Source organism: Rhinichthys klamathensis, unplaced genomic scaffold, assembly GCF_029890125.1.
Source record: "Rhinichthys klamathensis goyatoka isolate OS25496 unplaced genomic scaffold, OSU_Roscu_1.1 h1tg000523l_1, whole genome shotgun sequence".
Classification (NCBI taxonomy): domain Eukaryota; kingdom Metazoa; phylum Chordata; class Actinopteri; order Cypriniformes; family Leuciscidae; genus Rhinichthys; species Rhinichthys klamathensis.
The window spans coordinates 3,303,584-3,328,168 of NW_026607002.1; the positions used below are offsets into that span (position 1 = coordinate 3,303,584).

At 38.8% G+C, this 24,585-nt stretch overlaps 2 protein-coding genes across 14 annotated transcripts in view; both read left to right on the forward strand.

Annotated features, from left to right (window-relative positions):
- Positions 1-2,054: 2,054 nt before the first annotated feature.
- Positions 2,055-3,401, forward strand: LOC130073074 (gastrula zinc finger protein XlCGF7.1-like). Its single transcript, XM_056238503.1, has 2 exons — positions 2,055-2,259; positions 2,453-3,401. Exons 1-2 carry the CDS (start codon positions 2,202-2,204, stop codon positions 3,253-3,255), a joined length of 861 nt encoding a protein of 286 aa, XP_056094478.1. The 5' UTR covers positions 2,055-2,201; the 3' UTR covers positions 3,256-3,401.
- Positions 3,402-6,554: 3,153 nt separating this feature from the next.
- add1 (adducin 1 (alpha)) overlaps positions 6,555-24,585 on the forward strand; it is a 65,284-nt gene continuing 47,253 nt past the window's right edge. For 11 of the 13 annotated variants that reach the window (XM_056238421.1, XM_056238426.1, XM_056238422.1 and 8 more), the window contains exon 1: positions 6,555-6,715. The gene's annotated coding sequence lies outside the window, so the exon portion shown is untranslated. The remainder of the gene's footprint in view (positions 6,716-24,585) is intronic. The other 2 variants (XM_056238429.1, XM_056238425.1) reach the window with 1 other exon arrangement.

Genomic DNA, 24,585 nt, shown 5'->3' on the forward strand with positions numbered 1-24,585 from the left:
AATTCCATGTATACAGGAGAAACTCTCTCTGCTCACGCATGTAAACGGGTTATTCCTAATGTTTCAGAAACACGAATAGTGACCTTAACCCGACCATAACCCGAAAATTGGCTGCATGTATACGTAGTCAGTGATAGAGTGGAGAAAAAATATTGGGAGACTCAGTCGCTCAGTTCTCCTCTGGCCAATGTATGAACATTGTATGATTATGATTCAGGCAGCATTACAGGTTTAGAACTCAGATTGGATCAGAATATTATCCAGTTCTATCTGGTTTAAGATCGGAGTCATGCCGGTATGGAAAGGACTTTGTTGAGGATCAGTGCCGGAGGCTGTCGTGTCGATGAGGCCTTCACAGGGGAGAGTCTAGTTGGAAATCGCTGCTGACACTTCAGGGATGCGTTGTGGTCGTGTCTAGGCGCAGGTCCACCATCTGATTTGGATACGGCCCGGATACGGCTGATGACAGTAAACCTCGGAAAAAAACAGAAAGACTAACATTAGCGTAGATGCCATTCTTCTTGTCATGTAGCGAGTACATCAGGTGTTATAGGAAGTGTTCCCGGTTCTGGCTGACTTAAATTATGCAGCCTAATAATCATTTAACTGATTTGAATAATAGGATTGTATAGTGTGCTATGTGTATGCCAGTTTAAAGAGATTAAAGAGTCTAGATTTGAACTGACAGAGTGTGTCTGCTTCCCGGACAATGTTAGGAAGATTGTTCCAGAGTTTTGGTGCTAAATAGGAAAAGGATCTACCGCCTGCAGTCGATTTTGATATTCTAGGTATTATCAACTGGTCAGAATTTTGAGATCGCAATAGACGTGAAGGACTATAATGCGTTAAGTGCTCGCTTTGTAAAACTTTGTATTAAACTACAGTAGCATTTATGTTATTGTCAGAGATCAGCCAGGCTCCACCACCACACAATCACAGAGATCGCTGTCACCTGAGTTCCAATCACCCGCACCTGCACGTCATCAGATCCTCATCACAGTCTGCACAAAAGCACTCGTCACCCACAGTCTCATTGTCTAGTCTCGTTTCTAGAGTAAAGAGTCGAACCCATGCTCTCCTACATGGTCCTTGAAGTTATACGCATCGATCTACCTACTTGTCATCCATTCCTCTCCATCGACTCCAACGATCTCTCCATTCCTCTCCACCAGCTCCAGCGACCTCTCCACTGCATCCACAACCCCTCTCATCTTCTGTAAGGACTTTCTCGTCAGTATAATCATCATCTGCCATCCAGTCTATATACCTTCTCATCTACCGTTATCACTTACCATTCATCTGTTTAAATAAATACATTTATTTCACAATCAGCCACCAACTATAGAATCAATTCTTAATGCGCATGTGAACGCCATCAGCGTTTATCACAGGTTCGCGTTTAAAGTCTGTTTAGAGACATTCATATACATTTTTACCTTACAGTTACTGTAAATCCGGCCTCTAGTTCATAAACGCCAGAGGAGAACTGGCCCCCGACTGAGCCTGGGTTCTCCCAAGGTTTTTTTTTTCTCCATTAGGTCACTTGATGGAGTTTTTCGGTTCCTTGCCACTGTTGCTTTGGCTTGCTCAGTTGGGGATATTCAAATTAATTAACCAATCAGTAATACCCTTGATCAGCTCTACCAAACGTGGATGTTTTTCCACTAAGAAACGAACATTGTTATTAAGTTTTGATTGATACTGTGAAGCTGCTTTGATTGTGAAAAGCGCTATATAAATATACTTGACAATCTATTTTTCTCTTCTAACTGAGCTTATTTCTGTCATTGGTTTGCATTATGTATGCTTGTGGATTGAAATATTTGTACATATAGTATGTTATTATTAGTTTTTTATTTCTATTTATCTAATAATTTATCTAATAAATGTATTTTTCATTTAAACTTAAAAGACGTTTTGTTTAAGTTTTTTCATGAAGATTTTTGTCCTGATGTCTCAAAAAAATCATGGAATTGTTTCTAAATGACTATTTGAGCACCTGAATAATTGGGAGGGATTGTAAGTGTGATGATCATCTGCTAATTGAGCAACAACGACCACAATTCACTCCTTCAGTCAGTGAAGCTCCCACAGCCGTTCATGAGAGTTTAAATGCTGGGGAATATTCCCATCTTCCCACAGGAGAAGAAGCAAGCAGGAGGAATTACTCCAGGAGAAACTACGGACATACTATTGTAAAGATGGAGATTAAGGAAGAACCCTGCAGAATAAAAGATGAAGATACAGAGGAACAAATAGGTTGGTGTTTTCCTTCATTCTCTTTAATCACTGATGAGGAACATTAAGATGAAAATTGAAAAAGAACAATACATCGAAAACCAGTAGTTACTAGACTTAAAAGATATGTGTTTAAATAAGACTTTTAAGACCTTAACTTTTTTTTATTTTTGTTTCTCATTTGTCCTTTTTTAATGTAATTTAATTAACTTAGGTGCAGTGGAAGTGAATGAAGACAAACACCATCATTTCACAAATGAAGATGAAGAACTGACATATAAAAACGAAGACAAACATCTGTTACAGAAACCTCAGTATTTCAAAAATGAAGATGGAAACACTGTCGTTTCAAAGACTAAAGAGAATATCGCACAACAACAAGCTGGAAAAGGATCTTTCACCTGCCCTGAGTGTGGAAAGACTTGCAAAGAAAAATCAAACCTTGAGAATCACATGAGAATTCACACTGGAGAAAAACCGTTCACATGCTCTCAGTGTGGAAAGAGTTTCACTCAGAAAAGTAATCTCAACGCTCATCTGCGGATTCACTCTGGAGTGAGATCATTCAGCTGTGATCAGTGTGATAAAACATTTGTTTATTCATCAAACTTAAGAGATCACCTTCAAATTCATACTGGTGTGAAGCCTCACTTTTGCTCTGTTTGTAGAAAGAGTTTTTCACGACTACAGACTTTAAAAGCCCATGAGCGTATTCATAATGGTGTGAGACCTTATGTGTGCTCTGACTGTGGGAAGACCTATATTACATCGGGCCACTTAATAAAACACCAAATAATTCACACTGGAGAGAAACCGCACAAGTGTTCACACTGTGAAAAGAGATTTGCTTGTTTAGAAAGCCTGAAATATCACGAGAGAGTTCATACTGGAGAGAAGCCGTACCAGTGCTTTTCATGTGGGAAGAGATTCACCCGATCATCTACTCTACGGTATCATGAGAAAAAGCATTGGCTAAAGTCTCAACTAAGTGAGCAAAGTTCACATTCACATCCATGATTATATTGTCCTTATAAATAATTTGACATTGAAATAGTTTAATAGAGTGATTAAATCTAAGGGTTAAATTAGTAGTGAAGTTTGAATCTGGTGATAGTTTGATCAAGTGTTTCCCTTCTCTTCTCAACCGCTGTAACATGATTTATAATGATATGATTCAACATTACTAAACTCTACTTTAACACTTGTTTTGCATTCAAATATTTCTGAAGTTTTTCAGGTGAACTGTAGTGAGATACATTTTTATGTGAAGCTTTAGCTCAAATTTTGTAGCATGTTAAAATTGCTATGCAATCGCTGTTGTTTCTGGTGTTGTGTAATATTCAGTTCCTGTGTAATGCTGCGTTCACACCGGACGCGAATAGCGATTTCAATGTTAACGGTGCGGATCCACTTGTCCGTGCGATACTTCAGTCGCGCCGCGCTCCACTTTATTCCTATGGGTGACGTCACGCGACTTTAACGTGCCTGCAAAGCATCCCGGGAAGGCGGCGCTTCATTTGGAAAAATGCTGCGCGTCAAAAAGCTGGCCGATGCCCATCTTTATGCAAATGAATCCGTCAAACGCGCCGCGTCTATCCAATAGAAGTAGTCTCTCGAGGGGCCTTTGTTCTAGATTGGCCGCTGGGTCAAAACCACGCCCATAGCGGTAAACTTGAGGAACGCCCATCAATGTACAAATGTGGAGAGGCGTCGCGACAACACGCGACTGTCGTGTCGCAAAAGTGGATCAGTACCGTCACGGTAGAGATCCACTTTTGCGAGATCCACTTTTGCGACAACACGCAACTGTCGTGTCGCAAAAGTGGATCTCTACCGTGACGGTACTGATCCACTTTTGCGACACGACAGTCGCGTGTTGTCTCAAACTCCACTTTTGCGAGATCCACTTTTGCGACAACACGCGACTGTCGTGTCGCAAAAGTGGATCAGTACCGTCACGGTAGAGATCCACTTTTGCGACACGACAGTTGCGTGTTGTCGCAAAAGTGGATCTCGCAAAAGTGGATCTCTACCGTGACGGTACTGATCCACTTTTGCGACACGACAGTCGCGTGTTGTCGCGACGCCTCTCCACATTTGTACATTGATGGGCGTTCCTCAAGTTTACCGCTATGGGCGTGGTTTTGACCCAGCGGCCAATCTAGAACAAAGGCCCCTCGAGAGACTACTTCTATTGGATAGACGCGGCACGTTTGACAGATTCATTTGCATAAAGATGGGCATCGGCCAGCTTTTTGACATTAAAAAAGCATTTTTTAAGTTGTTAAGCATTAACTGCAACATTTTTTTCAAAACAATATACCGGTAGTTTGTGTAATATAAATCGCCTGGGCTGTTTTACCTGATTGATTACAGGCATTCAGATAGATATGGTGGACACAGCACAGCAAACAATGAGCGAATAACCTCGTCTAGGCTAATACAGTTTTTTACTCTTTGATGTCTTTATCTTTTTTCATTTCATGTGTTAGGAATTACATTTGAGCCATTGACTTCCATAGTAGGAAAAAAAAGCCATGTGCAAATTCATAAGTCAACACCATTGCTGAGTATTTTAACGGTTTGAAATTGAGCATGACCCTCACAGTGCATTATGGGTATTCTCTAGTCGTTGAGCTTATATCGGTTGTACACTCGTTATTGCAGTGCATTGAAGGGTTGAATGTGTTCACTCGATGTGCACTTCTGTTCGGACAGATAATGCAGCCCAATAGTGCCCTATTAAGGGTATAGGAGGTGATTTCGGACACAGCCATTGGTTACTGATAAATGCAGGAGTGTAAAATGGCGACCTTGTGTGGTGAACTTGAGAACTGACAAACCTGAATTTGGCCATGTGACCACGAACCAACTGAACTATCCTGCTTGCAGACAGTGAATTTTGAAATATTTATATTGAGATGTATATCTGTATGGTTAATATTACAAAGCATATATCCAGATCATATTTAAAAAAATCACAGAATAAAAATGTGTATAGGCCTATTTGGCAGAGACTTTTATTGAAATGGACTTACATTGGATTTAAAGGAGCTGTATGTAAGAAATGTATTTAAATTAATCATAAAATGGCCCTTATGTGTCTCTAGAGATTAATAAATCATGTTCATTTCAAATACTTAAATCACTGACAACAATAGTACGGCCACGATATTGTCATTTAAAAAGTGTAGTTGCAGCCCTCAACTGATGTTGATGTTGTCATCTTGTGTTTTGGCCTGAAGCCCCACCCTCCACCTATCTACCAATCACGAAGTCAGTAATGTTTCGGCATCCGGGTTGCCAGCTCTGCTCTAGTTGAAAGCTCCTTGTAGCAGCCTACTTTCCTGCTGGATCCTGTAGCCTATCTGGCAACCTCGAGTCAGGGGGGAGGGGGAGGGGATACACTGCTCTACAGTAATTTGAAAGTGATTGCAGTACCAGTTTTGGCCACAATCTTACATACAGCTCCTTTAAGTTACATTTGATCAGTTCATGCATTCCTTGGGAATCAAACCCATGACCTTGGAATTGAGAGTGCCATGTATTTTTCACATTACAATTTTTGTCAGGATTACCAGAATGAGAATACAGTGAGAACACTATATAAAAACTGCATTATGCAGGCACCTGCTCTGAAAGATAATAATTCAGAATAATTGTTTCCCAGTCCAACATGGTGGCAAATGTGTCCCAATTTACCGGAATTCACTTTTATGCATTGGAACCTCTCTGTGTTTTTTTTTTTTGTCTTTTGTCTTTTTTCCTGCCTTTGTCTCTTTTGGCTTGCTTAGTTGGGGACATTTAATTTAATATTCAACAATATTATTGATCTGCCTGCACTGACACCATTATATGAGAACTGCACTGAGCTGGACACTGACATCGCGTTTTTTTTTCCAGAGCGGCTATACAAATGAACTAAAATGTACATTGTACATAAATCTGTATTGTAAAAAGCGCTATATAAATAAAGGTGACTTGACTTGACACTATGTCGTTTTTTCTTAATATTACAACTATGTATTACAGAAGGTTCAAATTAATAAGTTTAAGCTATTCAATAATAGATGCTTAGTTTTAAAAAAACACTAATTTACTGGAAACATATAGCCTTCCTAGGCTATACATACCCCACCCAGTAGTCTCTCACAAAACAACAGATTATTACACACGCCGAGCTCACTGTTTTTAAGGGACGGACAGGCCCCGCCCATCATGTATGTGGGCGGCTCACTTCAAAGGCTCTGTTTTGAGTTGTGGGCGGAGCATCGTGTGACGCTGACCAATCAGAAGCCTCTTCTCCTCCGCGAGTCCACAGCGCCGCGCCCCAGTCTGTGAGACGCGCACCGACAGAAACAAACGGTTGCAGAAAGAAACAGTGGACACAATCCCACAAACGGAGAAAAACATTAAGCTCCCCGCCTGTCCCCGAGTCGCTGTGGATTCCAGCCGCACATTTAAACCCCAAAATCGCGTAAGTTTGTTTTCTACTTTCCTTTCACTCTGGATTATTCTCCCCAGGGTTTTAGTCGCGCGGCCTCAGCGTTAGCGAGCGAGCTAGTGGCGTTAACGCTCGCTTTCTACAGGACGAACTCGTTCGTCGTATATGTTCTGATATTTCTTGTGATTTAGAGATCACTTGAGCCTTTTCTGCCACAATCGGGACTCTCGGTAACGTGTATTATGTTGTAGAAAGAGGAGAGCGCAGTCGCGCGCGCGCGCGTGCACCGGACAGGGCCACTGCAACTCTGCACGCGCACAAATGAAAATACTAAAAGTCTTTGTCACTTTTAAAGTTGGAAATATTTTGTGTTCTGCAAAATGTGGTAATCCTTGTTGCATGTATTTGACATTAGACAGACTGTCGATAGCGCATCTTGTTTCCATTGGTTGCAAAGTGATATTGGTTATGTTTATCTACAATATTAATATACAAAAATCATGCCATACGTTTTTTTATATATATTATTCCTTTGTGAAATCAAAATGTGCACTTTAAACTCGGAAGGGATACCAAGTGGCCATCCAGACAGTTATAGACCGTGATATATCAGTTTATCATGGGTTAATCATATTATTATTATTATTATCATAAGGCGTCTTGTGTTGTGGGATGTGTGTGTTTTTGTGCTGGTCACAGATTGGGCTCATGTTTGTGTCACTGGTGTTTCTGACAGTCTGTCAGTCAGAGAAAGACTGAAGCGTCTGTCTGCTGGTTTGTAGCATAAGGGCATTGCAGATCATTCTAGTAGATTATTGCTTGAATAAAACCGTGGCAATATCAATATTATCCATAAGGCCAATAACCAATAAGCAGTTAAGTTACTATTTATCATGATCAAAACAATTTTTCTGCCAATTAATGATGTTATTCAGCTTTTTTTGGGGTATTACCTTTTAATAAAGCTGTTTGTGACTGTAAAATGTCTGCAAAGTTTTAAAGATAATAGTGCATGACAAATATAGTTATTGTCTTCTAAAAGAAAGAATCGATTCTAAACTGCCGAAGCGAGTCAGTAATTCCAGTCTCACTCATTACAATTTTGCATAATGCAAGCCTATGGTTTTCATTGGCTGAACAGCGTCTCTTAGCTCCGCCCTCAAACACTAGTGTATCTGAGACTGGGAGAGTTTGGTTCGTGTTGTTCGTGTCGAGAAGACGCTGTTTTCTGCTGACAAAGCAAATCCACTTTGATGAGATTGATACGGTAAACCCCACGCCATCGTTACTGTTCCACTGTGATCAAGAGCTGAGAGTCAGATATGATAATAGGCATTTAGTTTCCAAAGTGCTCTGTAAGCGCCGGTCGACCAATCATAACCGATCGGGCCATGTGACCAATCAGAGCAGAGCAGCTCTCAGAAAGGCGGGGTTTAGAGAGACTGAATTTTCAAACAAATCATTTCAGACTATGAGAAATGAGGTGATGTGCAAAATTAAAATTGAAAGATTGTGTGAAATTAAAGTGTTTTATGGCCTTGTATGCATGATAACCCTGTTGTAGGACAACTAAATTAGGAGGAACCTTTAAAATAGCATAATTTGTGCACTTTAATGTAGAATGAGCGCTCACAGGTGTGTGTTAACATATTACGAATGGTTTTGAACGTGGCTCATTTTAGTGTTGAAGTGATCCGTTTTATCAGTTTTTATTTCCGAGCTTTTTCAATAACAGTGCGATGGTGAAACCCGAGATTGAGACGCTCATTCTCTCGCCCGTGACCCTCTGGAGGGACGAAAACGTGTTTCTCATTTTCATCTCACGTTGTTTAACTTTTTCCCCTCTTCCTCTCTCCTCCCTTTTGGTTGCTCAAATGTTCATATGTGTAACGCTTGTTGCTTTAAACAGGAAGCCGTTTGTGTAGCGTGTGCAGCTGTTTGTGTAGAATAAAACTACATCTGCAGTAAAACATGGCTCTCTCCCAAAGCCTAAACCTCCATGGGCAGCACCGACACAAAGGCTATTTGAAATGTTTGCAGAGTGATTATTCTGCTTTTTTTTGGGCCAAATTCTTAGGCAGAATTGCGTACTTGAGAGAGAAAAAATCCCATAATGCATTGTGACAAACTGTGAAATCCATCCATGGTGGACAAAGAGAAATGTTGATTATCAAAATACTTATAATTCATTCAATAACAAAAAAAATATTACTTATAAGCAGATAAATAAAAGTATAATAGCCTATATTGTCAATGTGTGAAGGATGTAGTCTATGTAGACAGCAAGGCATCTCACTAGTTACTGGAACAGAGCCCATATGTTTATGATTGATATGATTATTCAGCACTATATGGGGATTTTTAATGTGTTTTGTTTCTAAACTGATTTTAGAGTTGTAGAATATTTTATTAGACAAAGAGCTGTATTTTATTTTAGCAGTCCTGTGGTGTTATTTGAAATATTTGCTTCGCTTAAGGAATCATGTTTGTAGGGGTCCATCTCTCAGTGTTTGGTGAATGTGAGGCATGTAGTTTGTATTCAGATCTACTGGCCCTCGGCCACATTTAGACCCGCCGTGTGCCAGGAATAATGCAGACGACCAGTGCCATGGCATTCCTCACACACACACACACACACACACACCAAGTGATTTGTTTGAGATGTTTAACAGCTGGTGTGTGGTTACCGTTTTCAGGCAAACTTTGTTAATGTACAGATTTCAGATAACATTTCAGGGCAAGTTAGGGTAATTCCCAGCTCTCTTAAAATATATAAATGTATGATAAAAATATTAAATTCAAATAAATATTTCAGGTTAGGGATGCACGATGTATCGGGCAATATATCGGTATTGGTCAATGTTCATTTTTGATGTTATCGTTATCGGCCCGATAAGAAAATTGGCCGATATATTAAAGCTGATAAATAATTTCCTTCAGCTGAGACGCTTCAGATGCGCACTGTTCAACGTGATGGTTTTGAATAGCTTGAAATATGATTGGAATCACTTCAAAAAAAAGGAAAATACTGTAAAGTGCAACATGTGCAGCACAAGACATCATTATAATTGTGTGCTTGGGACGTGGATTGTAATGGTGAGACTTTTTTTGTAATCAGGCTCTCAAAAATTATATAAAAAATTGGATTTAGATTTATTGCCCAATATAATGGTTATCGGCTTTCAAATAAAGAGTTATCGGTATCTGCCAAAATGTTCATATCGGTGCATCCCTATTTCAGGTCTATTTATTTAAGAAGTAGGAAGGTAACAATCATATAATCCTAATAGCACATTTTCCCTTAATTAACTCCAATCTGAAGAGTTTTGGCTGGTGAAAATTAAAGAATAGGCCTAAGCATTTAAGCATTGAAGTGTACCTTGGAGGTGGTCATTTTGCTTATACTACGAATGCTTGTTTCTGATTGTCTGATGAGCATTTTTAGGTGTGCAATTATTTTTTAGCAATTTTTTGCTGCTAAGGTTCAACTTCTTACCGCCTACAACAGCAAAATAAACCAAAATCAAGCAAATAACTGACTGTAGAACTGGAAATCTTCACGTTTTGAATCTACGTAACGTCACTCTCCAAACATTATGATCACACCCACATAAACACTCAGCCAGCAGCTCAATCCCACACACACACACACACACACAGTCACGTGATCACTGCTCCACACCCTCCCTCACATCTGTGAAGTGTTACGGGTGAGATAATTCACACACTTCTCTTCTGGAAACTAGGTCAGTAAGGAAGTTCCTCATGAGTCGGTGATGAGACGCAAATTCATGCAGCTTTACTTAAGATTCAACACTTTTACGAGACACAGAAGATCTATCACATCCTAGAATTGATCCGTTGAGTGGTGTTTGATTTAAAAATTTATTGTTTGTTTACACAGCCATTTTTCAAATCTGAGGTGTGAACGACCAGTGATAAACGGGGGTTTCGTGACACTTTAAACCAGGGGTATTCAATTAAAGTAAAGGTCCGTTCACTATATTTCCTTCCCAGTGGAGGTCTGGACACTTTTTTATTGGTACAGTTATACATTTCCATCGAGGCAGTCATGGTACTTTGTCAAAGAAAAAAAGTTTTCAAAGATAAGAGAACCAGTTTCTGTTTTAAAAACAGTGATGTCTAAGAATTTTTTTTACCAAAAAAAGTACATATTTGATATGAATATAAAATGTTTTAACAGGTTATTTTTTGGGGCTTCCATTGCTATATCTCTAAATAAATTAACAAATTCTAACAGTGTTTATCATGAAATGCTCTTTAGCTATATGCTGATTAATAGCCTAATGCTAACAAGAAAAACGTCTAAAGACGCCACACGCTAACTTGTCTCAAACCTGGTTTAGTCAAGCAGTCTTCTGTATGACAGATATAAACAATTGTTTTACCTTCATTCTCGTTTTCTTCAGGGTTTTAGCGAAAGTGTCTATTTTGCTGCTCACTGTGTTTCTGCTACTGTTATTAAAATAACCGGCGAAGTCTTAATGTGTCACGTTTTAATCAGGAGAAAACCGCGCATTGAGCGGAAAGGACTTGAATGAAGCACGTTTGGCTCTAGTTACTTAAAAATATTATAGATATAGCTCTGAAGGAGCATTACCATAAACAACCCTGAGCACTTGTGGTGTGAACCGCTCTGTTGTTTTCATTTTAATCTGTAGAAATGGAAAAATGGCACAATTATGTCCGGATGGAACCACGCCGTGCGGGCCGCCATCTGAATATCACTGCTTTAAACTAAGGTAGTGTTGTAGTTGCTGGCCTGCATTTTATTTTTAATATGCTCTAATGATGTGAATCTGGCAGGCACTAAATCATGAGGGATTTAACCTGCAAACTTAAACAGTGCCTTCTGCAACGAAGAGATTTTATTGTGTAGTTCAGACCTCTGAGAACCTCACGACTTTTATGTTTGCTGTCTTTCTCTCTCTCCATATGAAAGACACACACTTCCTCCAACTCTGCAGGTGTTCCAGTGTTATATGCATTTATAAACTGATGATCGCTTGGTTTGTTTGGCTGCTTTGAGTCACGACAGACTCTCTCTGATCGCCTGCTGTCCGGTTTAACGTCTGCCAGGGACTTCTGGAGCGGGTTTTGGCCCGTTCGGATGGGTTTTGGCCTTCATTTGAGCCGGCTGGTGGGCTGAAATGGATTTGACTGCCATTTAGAAACTGTCAAGAAGCCATTATTGATGCAGGAAATTCATGCGGCGAGATCTGGCTCATTTACAATGGCTTTACAGGCCTTTCAAGTTTCGAGTTTTCTCGTTCTCTCCGTGGAATTTATTCAGACGTTGTTCAATCGTTGTTGTAATCAATGTTGTTGACTCGGTGATGAAACTTTCCAGATGTTTCCAGAGTGCAATCTTAAAATGTAGCCAGAGGGGAAAGCGAAAGATAAAATGACCACGGGGTGCTGAGAGAGGCTGTAAAAAGTCAAAGATAATAAAACTGTAAAGCATCCAGGAGTGAGCTGTGCGAAGTGTTTCAGTGAGTGGGCAGAAAACAGGACAGGAGTGACCGTAATATACTATTACATAATCCTACAGGTTTCCATGGAAATGTGTTTCGTTCCCATAGCGACTACATTCATGCCTACACATCTCTGTGCTCTTAACACATATACGCAAGCTTAATATAAAATATAACTCTCTGAGCTATAAACATCACATCTGTCTGATAAGATGATCATTTTGCTGTTAAATGAGCTCAGCAAAATGCTTTGAGGTTATTTCTAGATCAGATTTTACACTAAAAGTATGTCTAATGATTTTCTTTTGCATGAATATGCCATTAAAATGCATTCTGTACACATTTTTTTTGCATATTATGGCATTTTCAGGCAAAGGAATATTCTAACAGAAACTATTCTTTTAACCGATCCATTTACTATCAATATGTAAAATGATCCAGGTATTGAAAGAAACATTAGATGCGATTCAATCTGCACGACCAACTCACTGTGGAAGTTTCACATGAACCAGGAAATGCAAATTCAGTGCATGCTCAAAATGTTTTTCACAGAATAATAGCCTTTCAAACGTCCATTTCATATTTTTTTCCTAACATTTAATAAAGATCATTATTTATTAAACAAACCTTATGCCTTATGATTGTGACATTCAGGTTTCGAAAAGTGTCGTGTGTGTTTCTTGTAAGGGTGCTCCGATTGATCAGGCGTCAATCGTTATTGACCGATAGTAGCTTTATATACATATCAATCACAGATGTATGATAAACATGTGAACGCAATGGCCAATCAGAGGTGTTTAACAATGCGTTCAACAACGCTTAAAATGCTAGAGGGAAATGCTGCTATCGTCACATTTTTTTAATTTTAGTACAAAAGTCTATTTTTGATAGGGATGCACGATATTGGATTTTGGCCGACATTCGATATGCCGATATTTTCAAACTAATTTTGCCCGATGCCGATACCGATATATTTGTTGTTGTTTTTTAAGTGCAAACAAAGCTTATTAAAGCTTCTATTAAAGTTCTCAGTCAAGAGCAGTGAGTGATTTCCTCTGTGTTTTGTTGTTTTATTAACATTAACGGGATAGTTCTCCCAAAAATTTAAATTGTCATCATTTACTCTCTTAAGTGTCTTTCTTCTGTTGAAATTATAAAAGTTATTTGGAAGAATGTGGCTAACCAAACAGTTGCTGTACTCCAGTGACTTCCATAGTATATTTAAGCACAAGAAAGAAATGAATACAGGTTTGGAACAACATTAGAGTGAGTAAATAATGACAGAATTTTTATTTCTGGGTGTAGTATCTCTTTAAGGACAAGCGGCAGCACATTATTACTGTCTCTTTAAGAACTGCACGCGACGCGTCTAATATACACGCATTTGACAAGCAGATTTTCTCTGCTTTCACTTTAGACATAACCAACTTTGTTTATGTAAACCTTGTGTGTATTTGACAGTATCAGCGCAATAAGACTGGAAAGATTAGTCCAGTATGCAGGCGCTGTGACAGGCTTTAGCTCCTGTGAGCGTCGGGTGTAACGCGCTCAGAAAAGTGCATGTTAGAACAGCGCATCAGCACGTGAATGATATGTTTACCTAGCAAGACTTTGACGTACATGCAAATAATGAACTTTTGTGAATTGCAGTGTCCTGTGAGTGTAACTCTACCTCTGCGTTTACATGTGATGTGATGTGAATGTACGTCGCGTTGTACAGTATGTTGAGATGAAGGCGCCAGAATTGAACTGATAGAATGCACGATACTATGATTTTTCTTCAAAAGCAGATCGTGGAGACATTTTAATCGATATCATCGTGCATCCCTAATTTTTGACAACACTAATTTTGGACTGCAGTGCCCATTTCAACCACTAGCTGACAATCTTACATACTGCACCTTTAATAAACTCAGTATCTTGAGCAGAACAAGCACAGTCCAGTACTCGTGCATGCCTGTAGACCGAACACGTAATATGCATGTGCATGACGTCACCGATTTCACAAATTCGTGTTTTTGTGGTTCACACAGAGACGAAAACTCAAAAGTACGGAGCCCCCCTAGTCCCACTTTGTCAAAAAAATTTATTATAACTAACTCGTGGCCTCAAGATAAGTAACTCGTGGCCTCAAGATAGTATCTCGTGGCCTCAAGATACTATATCGTGGCCTCAAGATACTATATCGTGGCCTCAAGATACTATATCGTGGCCTCAAGATACTATATCGTGGCCTCAAGATACTATATCGTGGCCTCAAGATACTATATCGTGGCCTCAAGATACTATATCGTGGCCTCAAGATACTATATCGTGGCCTCAAGATACTATATCGTGGCCTCAAGATACTATATCGTGGCCTCAAGATACTATATCGTGGCCTCAAGATACTATATCGTGGCCTCAAGATACTATATCGTGGCCTCAAGATACTATATCGTGGCCTCAAGATACTATATCGTGGCCTCAAGATACTATATCGTGGCCTCAAGATAGTATCTCGTGGCCTCAAGATAGTATCTCGTGGCCTCAAGATACTATATCGTGGCCTCAAGATACTATATCGTGGCCTCAAGATACTATATCGTGGCCTCAAGATACTATATCGTGGCCTCAAGATACTATATCGTGGCCTCAAGATACTATATCGTGGCCTCAAGATACTATATCGTGGCCTCAATATACTATATCGTGGCCTCAAGATACTATATCGTGGCCTCAAGATACTATATCGTGGCCTCAAGATACTATATCGTGGCCTCAAGATACTATATCGTGGCCTCAAGATAGTATATCGTGGCCTCAAGATAGTATATCGTGGCCTCAAGATACTATATCGTGGCCTCAAGATACTATATCGTGGCCTCAAGATACTATATCGTGGCCTCAAGATACTATATCGTGGCCTCAAGATAGTATCTCGTGGCCTCAAGATACTATATCGTGGCCTCAAGATACTATATCGTGGCCTCAAGATACTATATCGTGGCCTCAAGATACTATATCGTGGCCTCAAGATACTATATCGTGGCCTCAAGATACTATATCGTGGCCTCAAGATACTATATCGTGGCCTCAAGATACTATATCGTGGCCTCAAGATACTATATCGTGGCCTCAAGATACTATATCGTGGCCTCAAGATACTATATCGTGGCCTCAAGATAGTATCTCTATCTTGAGGCCACGAGATAGTTATAATACATTTTTTTGACAAAGTGGAACTAGGGGGGCTCCGTAAAAAAGACTTGCACTTTGAAACCCAATTTCAAAAGTTAGCATTTTCAGGCACCCCTTGTCATGTAAATGAACGGCCAAAGTGCATAAAAGTTTTGTAAAGTCATGTAAACGCCACTTGATTGGCTGTTCAGTTTAGCGAACAAATCAGTGCACGAGCATTTTTAAATGTTTTTTCATAACATGAGTCACCTGGAATGAAAAAGCGATCAGCATGAATGATTGATATTTAAAATGGTAAGCCAGCGCTGCTTTATGGTTTGTATACCAGCAGTCCTTGGATGACCAGTATAGACTGTGTTGATATACCTGCTGATATAGTGTTAGTTCCTTACATGCAGGCGCAGAACAGCTATAGTCTTTGCTGTGTGTTCAATCACAGCTTTTATATTTATTAGAGATCTTCCTTCCATGGTACAATTGTGTCTGGAATTATTCATATGGTACTGTGATCCATTTAGGGATAAGAGCTTTGTTCGGTCCTAAAGGGTCACTGCATTTGTCTGCAACTAATGCCTAAAATCAATCAAAAGCACAACGGAAAAACCAATCGCTGCACTAAGAGTTCAAGGTGGCTGTGGACTCTGGGAAATACTGGAACAAAGCGGTTGGCTTTTCATGGAAAATTTGGTGTTGATAGTCACAGGATATTATCAGAAGTCCAAGATAATGAGAGTATTTTGGTTGCAACCACAGAAACCGAATATTCTCGGGCCAGCAGCATGTGTCCAAATTTTAATCTTAACCGTTCGATTCCATCAGAAACGATCTTAAAACAGGGCTTTAAGTGTAAAATACAGAACTTGTCCTTTAAGATAGCAAGGCCCCATCTGATTGGTAAAATTTGGATAAACAACCAATCCATGCAACAGACAAATGCTTGGCACATCAATTAAATGTAATTTAACGCACCTCTCTGCGATACGGAGATCGCATAATCTATTATCACGATAACGATAATTTTTCGATACGTTGTGCAGTCCTAGTTTCCAATCATTGTCTGTACTCTGTGAGGGGTGTCATTGTATTTCCTTTCATAACAGGAAGTGAAAGACAACATGCAGGAGAACTAGCGTTCATTTATTCTCAGATGACTTAATTTGTGCTCAAATCCCAGTGTTTATTCAGAATTATGCCTGTATCTGAACACGTCCGAGGCCTTTATGTGATTAAGCGTCTCTCGGTGTCTGTGCAGTTTCCAAGGAGAAGAACACAGAAGGGCTGCGCTGTAATTCACGTCGTGAAAGAGAGTGGGAGGAAACTGGAGAGAGAGAGAGACAGATGCTGTGGTGTATTAAGCACTAATTCTAAAGGACGTTTGTTTTTCACTTTTGAGTCGAGGTTCGCTGTAATGCTGCTCCACACGGACTCACTTTGACTTATAACGTGCAGCATGCGCAGGCCGTCTTCTCAAACTTGTAATGAGAAGCGATTATAAACCAGCTGTTGTCAACAAAAGAGAAGCTTTAAATGCTCCCTGTAGTTTTTGCAAAAAAATAAACGCTTAACTTAAATTGTGCAGCCCTACTAACAACAACAGCAGTTTATCGCATTTCATCTGAAAAATCATGGTTCACTTTTTTTTTTTTACAGTGAAATATTACAGCAGTAACATTTCTTATTGTTTCATATTTTTAATAAGAAGAATTTTGCAGCCCTGCAAACAAAGAACAGCAAAACCTGTAGTGTTTAATAGGGCTGTAACGATACGCGATATAGAATCGAAATCGCGATACTCAGGTCCACGATCCTGTATCGCGATGTGAGAAGGCAGAATCGCGATCACACCCCTTCCAACTCCCAGAGTTATCCTTACCGGCGATAATACACACTCGCGTTTTGGAGTCGGGACCATAGACTGTAAGGTCTATGTAATCGGGCCAGCAGTGCATCGTGACTGAAGTCTTTTTAAGTCTTACCAAGTCTTACCAGTTTAAACATTCAAGCGATTTTAAACTAATCAGTGCTCGCGCGCTCTCTGAGATTATTTTCTATGCGCACATTCATAGAAAATCCGCCTCAAAAACAGCTGGCTAGTAACTATTTTTCGCGCATTATATTGCTTTAGCACGCAAAATTGTCAATTTCGGTCTTTGTGAGTAGGCTATACTCTAAATATAGTCGGTTTTGTCTTTAATAAGCATAAAACGCATGCCAGTATAATGAACAGGATCCGTGCACTAGCTCTTAAAGTGACGGCAGCCATATGTGTCTGTCATTAATTTTGTTGTCAAAACAACAAAAGATGGCTTTAAGTTAAAGAAATCAGAATTAATAGCCTATGTATTTAATTTATTCAGGACTAAAATACTACCCAGTGTTATTTTCCATTTGTTTACTTTATTCAGTATCTGTATATGAATACTAGTGTTAGACCTATTCAAAAACTTTTCTCTTTAATTGTCTTTATTTGTATCTTTATTCTATTTATTTGTGCTACTTTTTTCAATTTAATTAAACAATTTAAATCAAGCTTCCTTGTGATGTGTAAATTCTTAACAACAATATTACCCCATTGTAAAAATGCAATGAGCGCAAACATTTAGGCAAGATAAATGTAATAATTTTGTTTGGAAAAAATGCCCCCCCTTTCTCCCCCTCAAAAAAAAAAAAATCCTCCCCATGAGAATCATCTAAAGGGGGGATTCCTCTATTAAATTAATCCTCAATTGACCGGCAACACGTCCAACATGCAGATGCATATCCTACGGCACCATCCCGAAATCAATTTAGTTGGAGTACAGAACACAGCCCAAAAGCAGCAGCCTACACTGCCTAGTATAGTTTAATAATTTGCATAGTTATTATTGTTCTTTGGTGTTTAGATTATACAGGTTTTTCCTAATGTTATTTAATAAAAATACCGTTTTTTTTCTTCTTCTCTCAAAATCTTTTTTTCACCACAAGCCCCGCCCCCTCAAGCCCCACCCCGTGATAGAATCGCGATACGAATCGAATCGTGGGTCAAAAATCGTGATACGAATCGAATCGTGGGTTTGGTGTATCGTTACAGCCCTAGTGTTTAAATCACATTTTAAATCTAAATTTTTATCAGAAAAATTACATTTTGCAGCCCTGCCACATCTTTTCTTCATCCTGTCACTTTCTATCCCCCTTTAAAACAGTTCTATCTGTAATGAAGGCAAAATATATATACACTCACCGGCCACTTTATTAGGTACACCTGTCCAACTGCTCGTTAACACTTAATTTCTAAGCAGCCAATCACATGGCGGCAACTCAGTGCATTTAGGCATGTAGACATGGTCAAGACAATCTCCTGCAGTTCAAACCAAGCATCAGTATGGGGAAGAAAGTTGATTTGAGTGACTTTGAACGTGGCATGATTGTTGGTGCCAGAAGGGCTGGTCTGAGTATTTCAGAAACTGCTAATCTACTGGGATTTTCACGCACAACCATCTCTAGGGTTTACAGAGAATGGTCCGAAAAAGAAAAAACATCCAGTGAGCGGCAGTTCTGTGGCCGGAAATGCCTTGTTGATGCCAGAGGTCAGAGGAGAATGGCCAGACTGGTTCGAGCTGATAGAAGGGCAACAGTGACTGAAATAACCACTCGTTACAACCGAGGTATGCAGCAAAGCATTTGTGAAGCCACAACACGCACAACCTTGAGGCGGATGGGCTACAACAGCAGAAGACTCCACCGGGTACCACTCATCTCCACTACAAATAGGAAAAAGAGGCTACAATTTGCAAGAGCTCACCAAAATTGAACAGTTGAAGACTGGAAAAATGTTGCCTGGTCTGATGAGTCTCGATTTCTGTTGAGACATTCAGATGTTAGAGTCAGAATTTGGCGTAAACAGAATGAGAACATGGAACCATCATGCCTTGTTACCACTGTGCAGGCTGGTGGTGGTGGTGTAATGGTGTGGGGGATGTTTTCCTGGCACACTTAAGGCCCCTTAGTGCCAATTGGGCATCGTTTAAATGCCACGGCCTACCTGAGCATTGTTTCTGACCATGTCCATCCCTTTATGGCCACCATGTACCCATCCTCTGATGGCTACTTCCACCATGTCACAAAGCTCTAATCATTTCAAATTGGTTTCTTGAACATGACAATGAGTTCACTGTACTAAAATGGCCTCCACAGTCACCAGATCTCAACCCAATAGAGCATCTTTGGGATGTGGTGGAACGGGAGATTCGCATCATGGATGTGCAGCCGACAAATCTGCGGCAACTGTGTGATGCCATCATGTCAATATGGACCAAACTCCCTGAGGAATGCTTCCAGCACCTTGTTGAATCTATGCCACGAAGAATTGAGGCAGTTCTGAAGGCAAAAGGGGGTCCAACCCGTTACTAGCATGGGGTACCTAATAAAGTGGCCGGTGAGTGTATATTGTTATAGCTATTATTAAAGTCTGTATTCTTATTGAATTCTTGCCGTCAGAATGCATGAAATGCACTTCTTGTTGTCGTTCATTTTAACTCGGCCGCCATTAGGATGTAGAGAACCCTATTTACCGGTACATGTTTTAATTGTTCTGCTTCTGCACTCATTGGGTCTCGTTCATGAAACACGAATTTGGAGCGAATTTGTGTGTAAAGTGGTTCTGGCGTAAATTTTCGGATTCATTAAAATGTTCGTATTTTCCAAATGTTAGTTGGTACGAGAGAAATCTACACCTGCTCCAGCCACGCGTAAATAGTGCGTTTAACATCCGAACGTTTTGCTCATTAATGCATCTTAATTCACTTTAATCGGGTACATATTTACACAGCATTTTGAAAAAATATTATATATAGTAATTACATCCGGTTTTTCTTTTTACTTCTGGGACTGTTTGATTAACAGATGAAACTCCAGTAACTGCATCTGTAATGCTGCCAAGCTTCCTTTCTTTAGGACCTGATACGCCACTATGTAGCCTAAGCTTGAACATAAAATGTGGTGTTTTGAATGAACTTCTGATAATAAAGCTTCGATTTCTGCTTCTGAGAATTTTTTCTTTTTCATTCGCTTTTGAGAAGACATGTTGAAATCCTTCATTTGGTGTCATAATGTGATGCCCATATATAGTTGTCAGTCGGATTTAATGGGCGGGATTTATGGTAATTGAGAATGAGCGTGCACGCGCGTCCCATTTACGACTGATTGGAATTCATTAACACACACACACATTTCACTATCACATCTGCCGTTTACGAAGTATTTGTGAATCAGGAGATGAGTTTTCGGGAAGGTCTCTTTACGCGCAAATCACTCATATTTACTCGTATATTTACGAATGTTTCATGAATGAGACCCACTGAACGTGCTCATTTAGGGGGTTTGAACTGAAATGAGGACGAATGGTCTGTGTTTCTGCAGATTGAGAGCAGAGCATCTGTCAGGAGCTCCAGGGTTTCATTACTCAATGCTGCAGTTATTTCCTGTGCTGGGGTGAAATGAGCAGCCTGTGCTTGTTGACTTCATGCTGTAATAATGTGTTGCATTGGGCAGTTTGTGTTCTGTAACACCATGTACATGTTCATGTGGCTTTGAAACATCAGCTTACAATCAGAAACAAAACCACTTAGATGTCATAGACGATCAATAATGCTGAGTCAGACAGACTGACTCCCTTTCCCTCTCTCTCTTTGCCTTACAGTGTCATTGATTCTCCTGCAGATAATCGTGATTAAATGCACACGACGACACTAACGGAAATCTGAATGTATTTTAGAAATTTTTATCTTGGTTTAATTTTAGTCAATCATTTTATCCCTTAAAACTCATCTTTGATCACCATAATTACAGAAAAATATGACATACCTTAAAATATCTTGAGAGTTTAAAGGAAAATTATTTAATTTACTTTAATTATTTAATATATATTACTTTCCATAGTCTCTCAAAATCCTGTGGGAAACCGGATATATCGTTGTAAACTGTATTATTGCACAGCTCTATATAAAGTTGGACATTAAATCCAACTTTATCTATACATACAGTACACTTACATAAATCTATATATACTATATAGCAAAGCTCATCTTTTATTTTGCTGCAAAATGTAATTATCATTACAGAGAACTTTATAAAAAGTTGGATATACAAGTATGTTTATCTCCATACATACAGTATACTCATATTAAGCGATATATAATATAATAAATCTCAACTGCTTGATTGTTTGTATCATTGCAAAATTTAAAGTCCCCCTGTAGTCAATAATTATCCCTTAAAACTCACCTTTGATCACCAAAATGACATTTAAACGTTTTTTTTCCCTTGTAAAAGATTTCTTCATGCCTTAAAATGTCTTGAATGTAACTCGAAACCCTTGCCTCATTTAGTATACGCGGTTCTATGAATATGCAAATGAGCCCCGCCTCCACTCACTCACTCAGCTCAGAGATCCACTGGTTGACGATCACACGTTGATCTGATTGGTTACAAGGTCGTTTGTGACGTCAGAAACACCAGCGATTTCAAACCGTGTTTTTGAGACTGTCTTTGGTTCACTGCAGTTTTAAGGAGGAAATACTCATAAAAATGGTGTCGACTTATAAATTACACATGGTCTTAAAGCATATTAAAAACACCACAGACAAATAAACAACATTCAAAGCTGGATTTTTGCCACAGGTGGACACTGAATATATCATAAGAGCAATTGCTACTGTCATCCTGATTTTTGACTCTTTACTGAGTCTTATTTCCCGTGATATTAAACTGCATTATGTAGAGCTTAACTTGTTTTGATCCCAGAATTGTAGTTGCTGTGACTTCAGCAGTCTCTGTTTAGGAGCTCAATGCCCCCTTGAACAGTCCCAATGTCTTCTGTTCTCCTCCTCCTGAACATCATGTTTGTCTTGACTGCTTAATGGACTGAGAAAGCACATTATGTCCAGAGCGCTCTTTAGTAAACAGCCCGTTATAACCACTCGTACACTCCCGCTGTGCAGCATTCTGCCTCCTGTGCCCTTTTAAAGCGACTCTCAGTGGGTGAATCTCATGTCCGGATTATATTTCACCTAAAAAAAAGAAAAGGGAAATAAAATGCACAGGGTTTTAGTAATCAAAAAGCATGTCTAATTAATTTTTTTTTTTAAATCAACTTATACAATTATTAAACTTATACAACATTTTTATTTATTTTTTTCACACAAATTCAGTTTTTTTCTGGTAATCAAATGAAGACATAAAACATGAATTTAATTTATTTTAATCATATAAAATTAAACAAACTTTTTGTCAAATAACGTGCTGCACAATGAGCTTTACTGTTAAAATCAAAACACGGAAGAATTGACTATTCCTTTTGATGATGATGTATTTGTATTCGTCTTAGTATTATTATTTATTTTGTTTCTGTGCGTTTATGACATGACGATAGTTTTTCTCAAATTAAGCGGTTTAATGCTCACGAAGTGACTTTCAGAGCGGATCCAGAGTCTGGAGATGAAGTTCATGCATCCGTGTCCTCATTGGCAAAAAACAGCGTGTGTGTGTGTGGTAAATGAAACTGCGTGTCATCTGCACCATTCATTCACACAGAACATGCAGGATTCGTATTTAAATGGTGTTTTTGCGGTTTGAAAAAACAATGGTAGGGGAAACACTGATGCATTTTGTTTAAAGCTACACTATGTAACTTTTGTGTCTCTAGCGGCTGAAGAATAAATCTGTAAGTTACTTGCGGAGGAACATTGATTTGGTAATTACGCGAGATGTGCTTCGGCTCGATGCGATGATCATCTAATCAGAGGATCGGCTTATCAGTGCAAATGTCACTAACAACATCCAAACTCCCCCAACAATAAAAGACGGATTATATCTGGGGAAAAAAAAAATTATCCTTGAATTTCGGATATCTAATAAGCAGTTAAGTAGCTTATATGCCACTATTGGTTTGACTTTTTAAAATCGATTTTTTTTAAAGAAAATAATTTTGCAAAAGTTTGTCAATGCTGACATTAGACATAACAATTGCTATTCATATTGTATAACAGTGGAAACTATAAATTAACAAGGCTATTTATAGGCAAATAGTCCAAAGTTGTAACTTGTTTAGAGATTTTATTTGTTTTGTGAACAGAAAATTAGATTTTATGCAAATTATGTTGATTTATGTTTTATTACGGGTTCTGTTGCTTTCCCTTTTTGCTTGCAAACACTTTTCGATTCGAGTATATAATATTAACCTGACCTTCCTAGGAAATCCGCCCCGGCAACTCTAAAATATAAATAATCGTTATATTCTTGCCATTAGGGATTTAACGATATATCGGCCACCATACCGGTATCAGCCAATGGTCATCTTTAATGTTATCGTTATCGGCCCGATAAGAAAATTTGGTCGTGTATTAAAGCCAGTGGTGGAATGTAACGAAGTACAAATACTTCGTTACTTTACTTAAGTAATTTTTTCACGTATCTGTACTTTACTTAAGTAGAATCAATAGTGCATACTTTTTACTTCGTTACATTTTGCAGCAATTATTATACTTTCTACTCCACTACATTTCTACAACGTTCTGTTACATTTTCATTACATTTTCTGATCAATTTTTCCCCTGCCAAAACGTCATCCAACGTCGCATGTTTCTGTCTCACCAGTGAAGTTTGGTTGCCATAGATATATCAACCCGGTCACACTAAATGCGTCTCTATAGCACGCAGTGTGTTTATCGTGCAAGGTATACGCAAAAATTATTTTTTACATGCATAGGAAACGCATTGGTAGGTTTCATAGACAGTAAAAGAAAGGTAGGTTTAGTAGTGGTGTGGGGTGCGTGTGTATTATACGTTTGGTTAGGATTAGTATGGCAAGCCAAGAGGTTCAGAATTACGCCATAAATGAATCGCGTTTACAGTCAAACGCCGTCATATACGGCGTTTTAACATATGTGTTTATATTAGGGCTGTCAAATGATTAATCGTGATTAATCACATCCAAAATAAAAGTTTTTGTTTACATAATATATGTGGGTGCACTGTGTATAATTATTTTATATATATAAATACACACACATGCTTGTATATATTTAAGAAATATTTTCATGTATATACTGTATATAGATGTATATATAATTTATATATAAATATAAATATTTTATATATAAATAATATTTTTTTTCTTAAATATACATGCATGTATGTGTATTAATATATGTGGGTGCACTGTGTATAATTATTTTGTATATATATAATGTA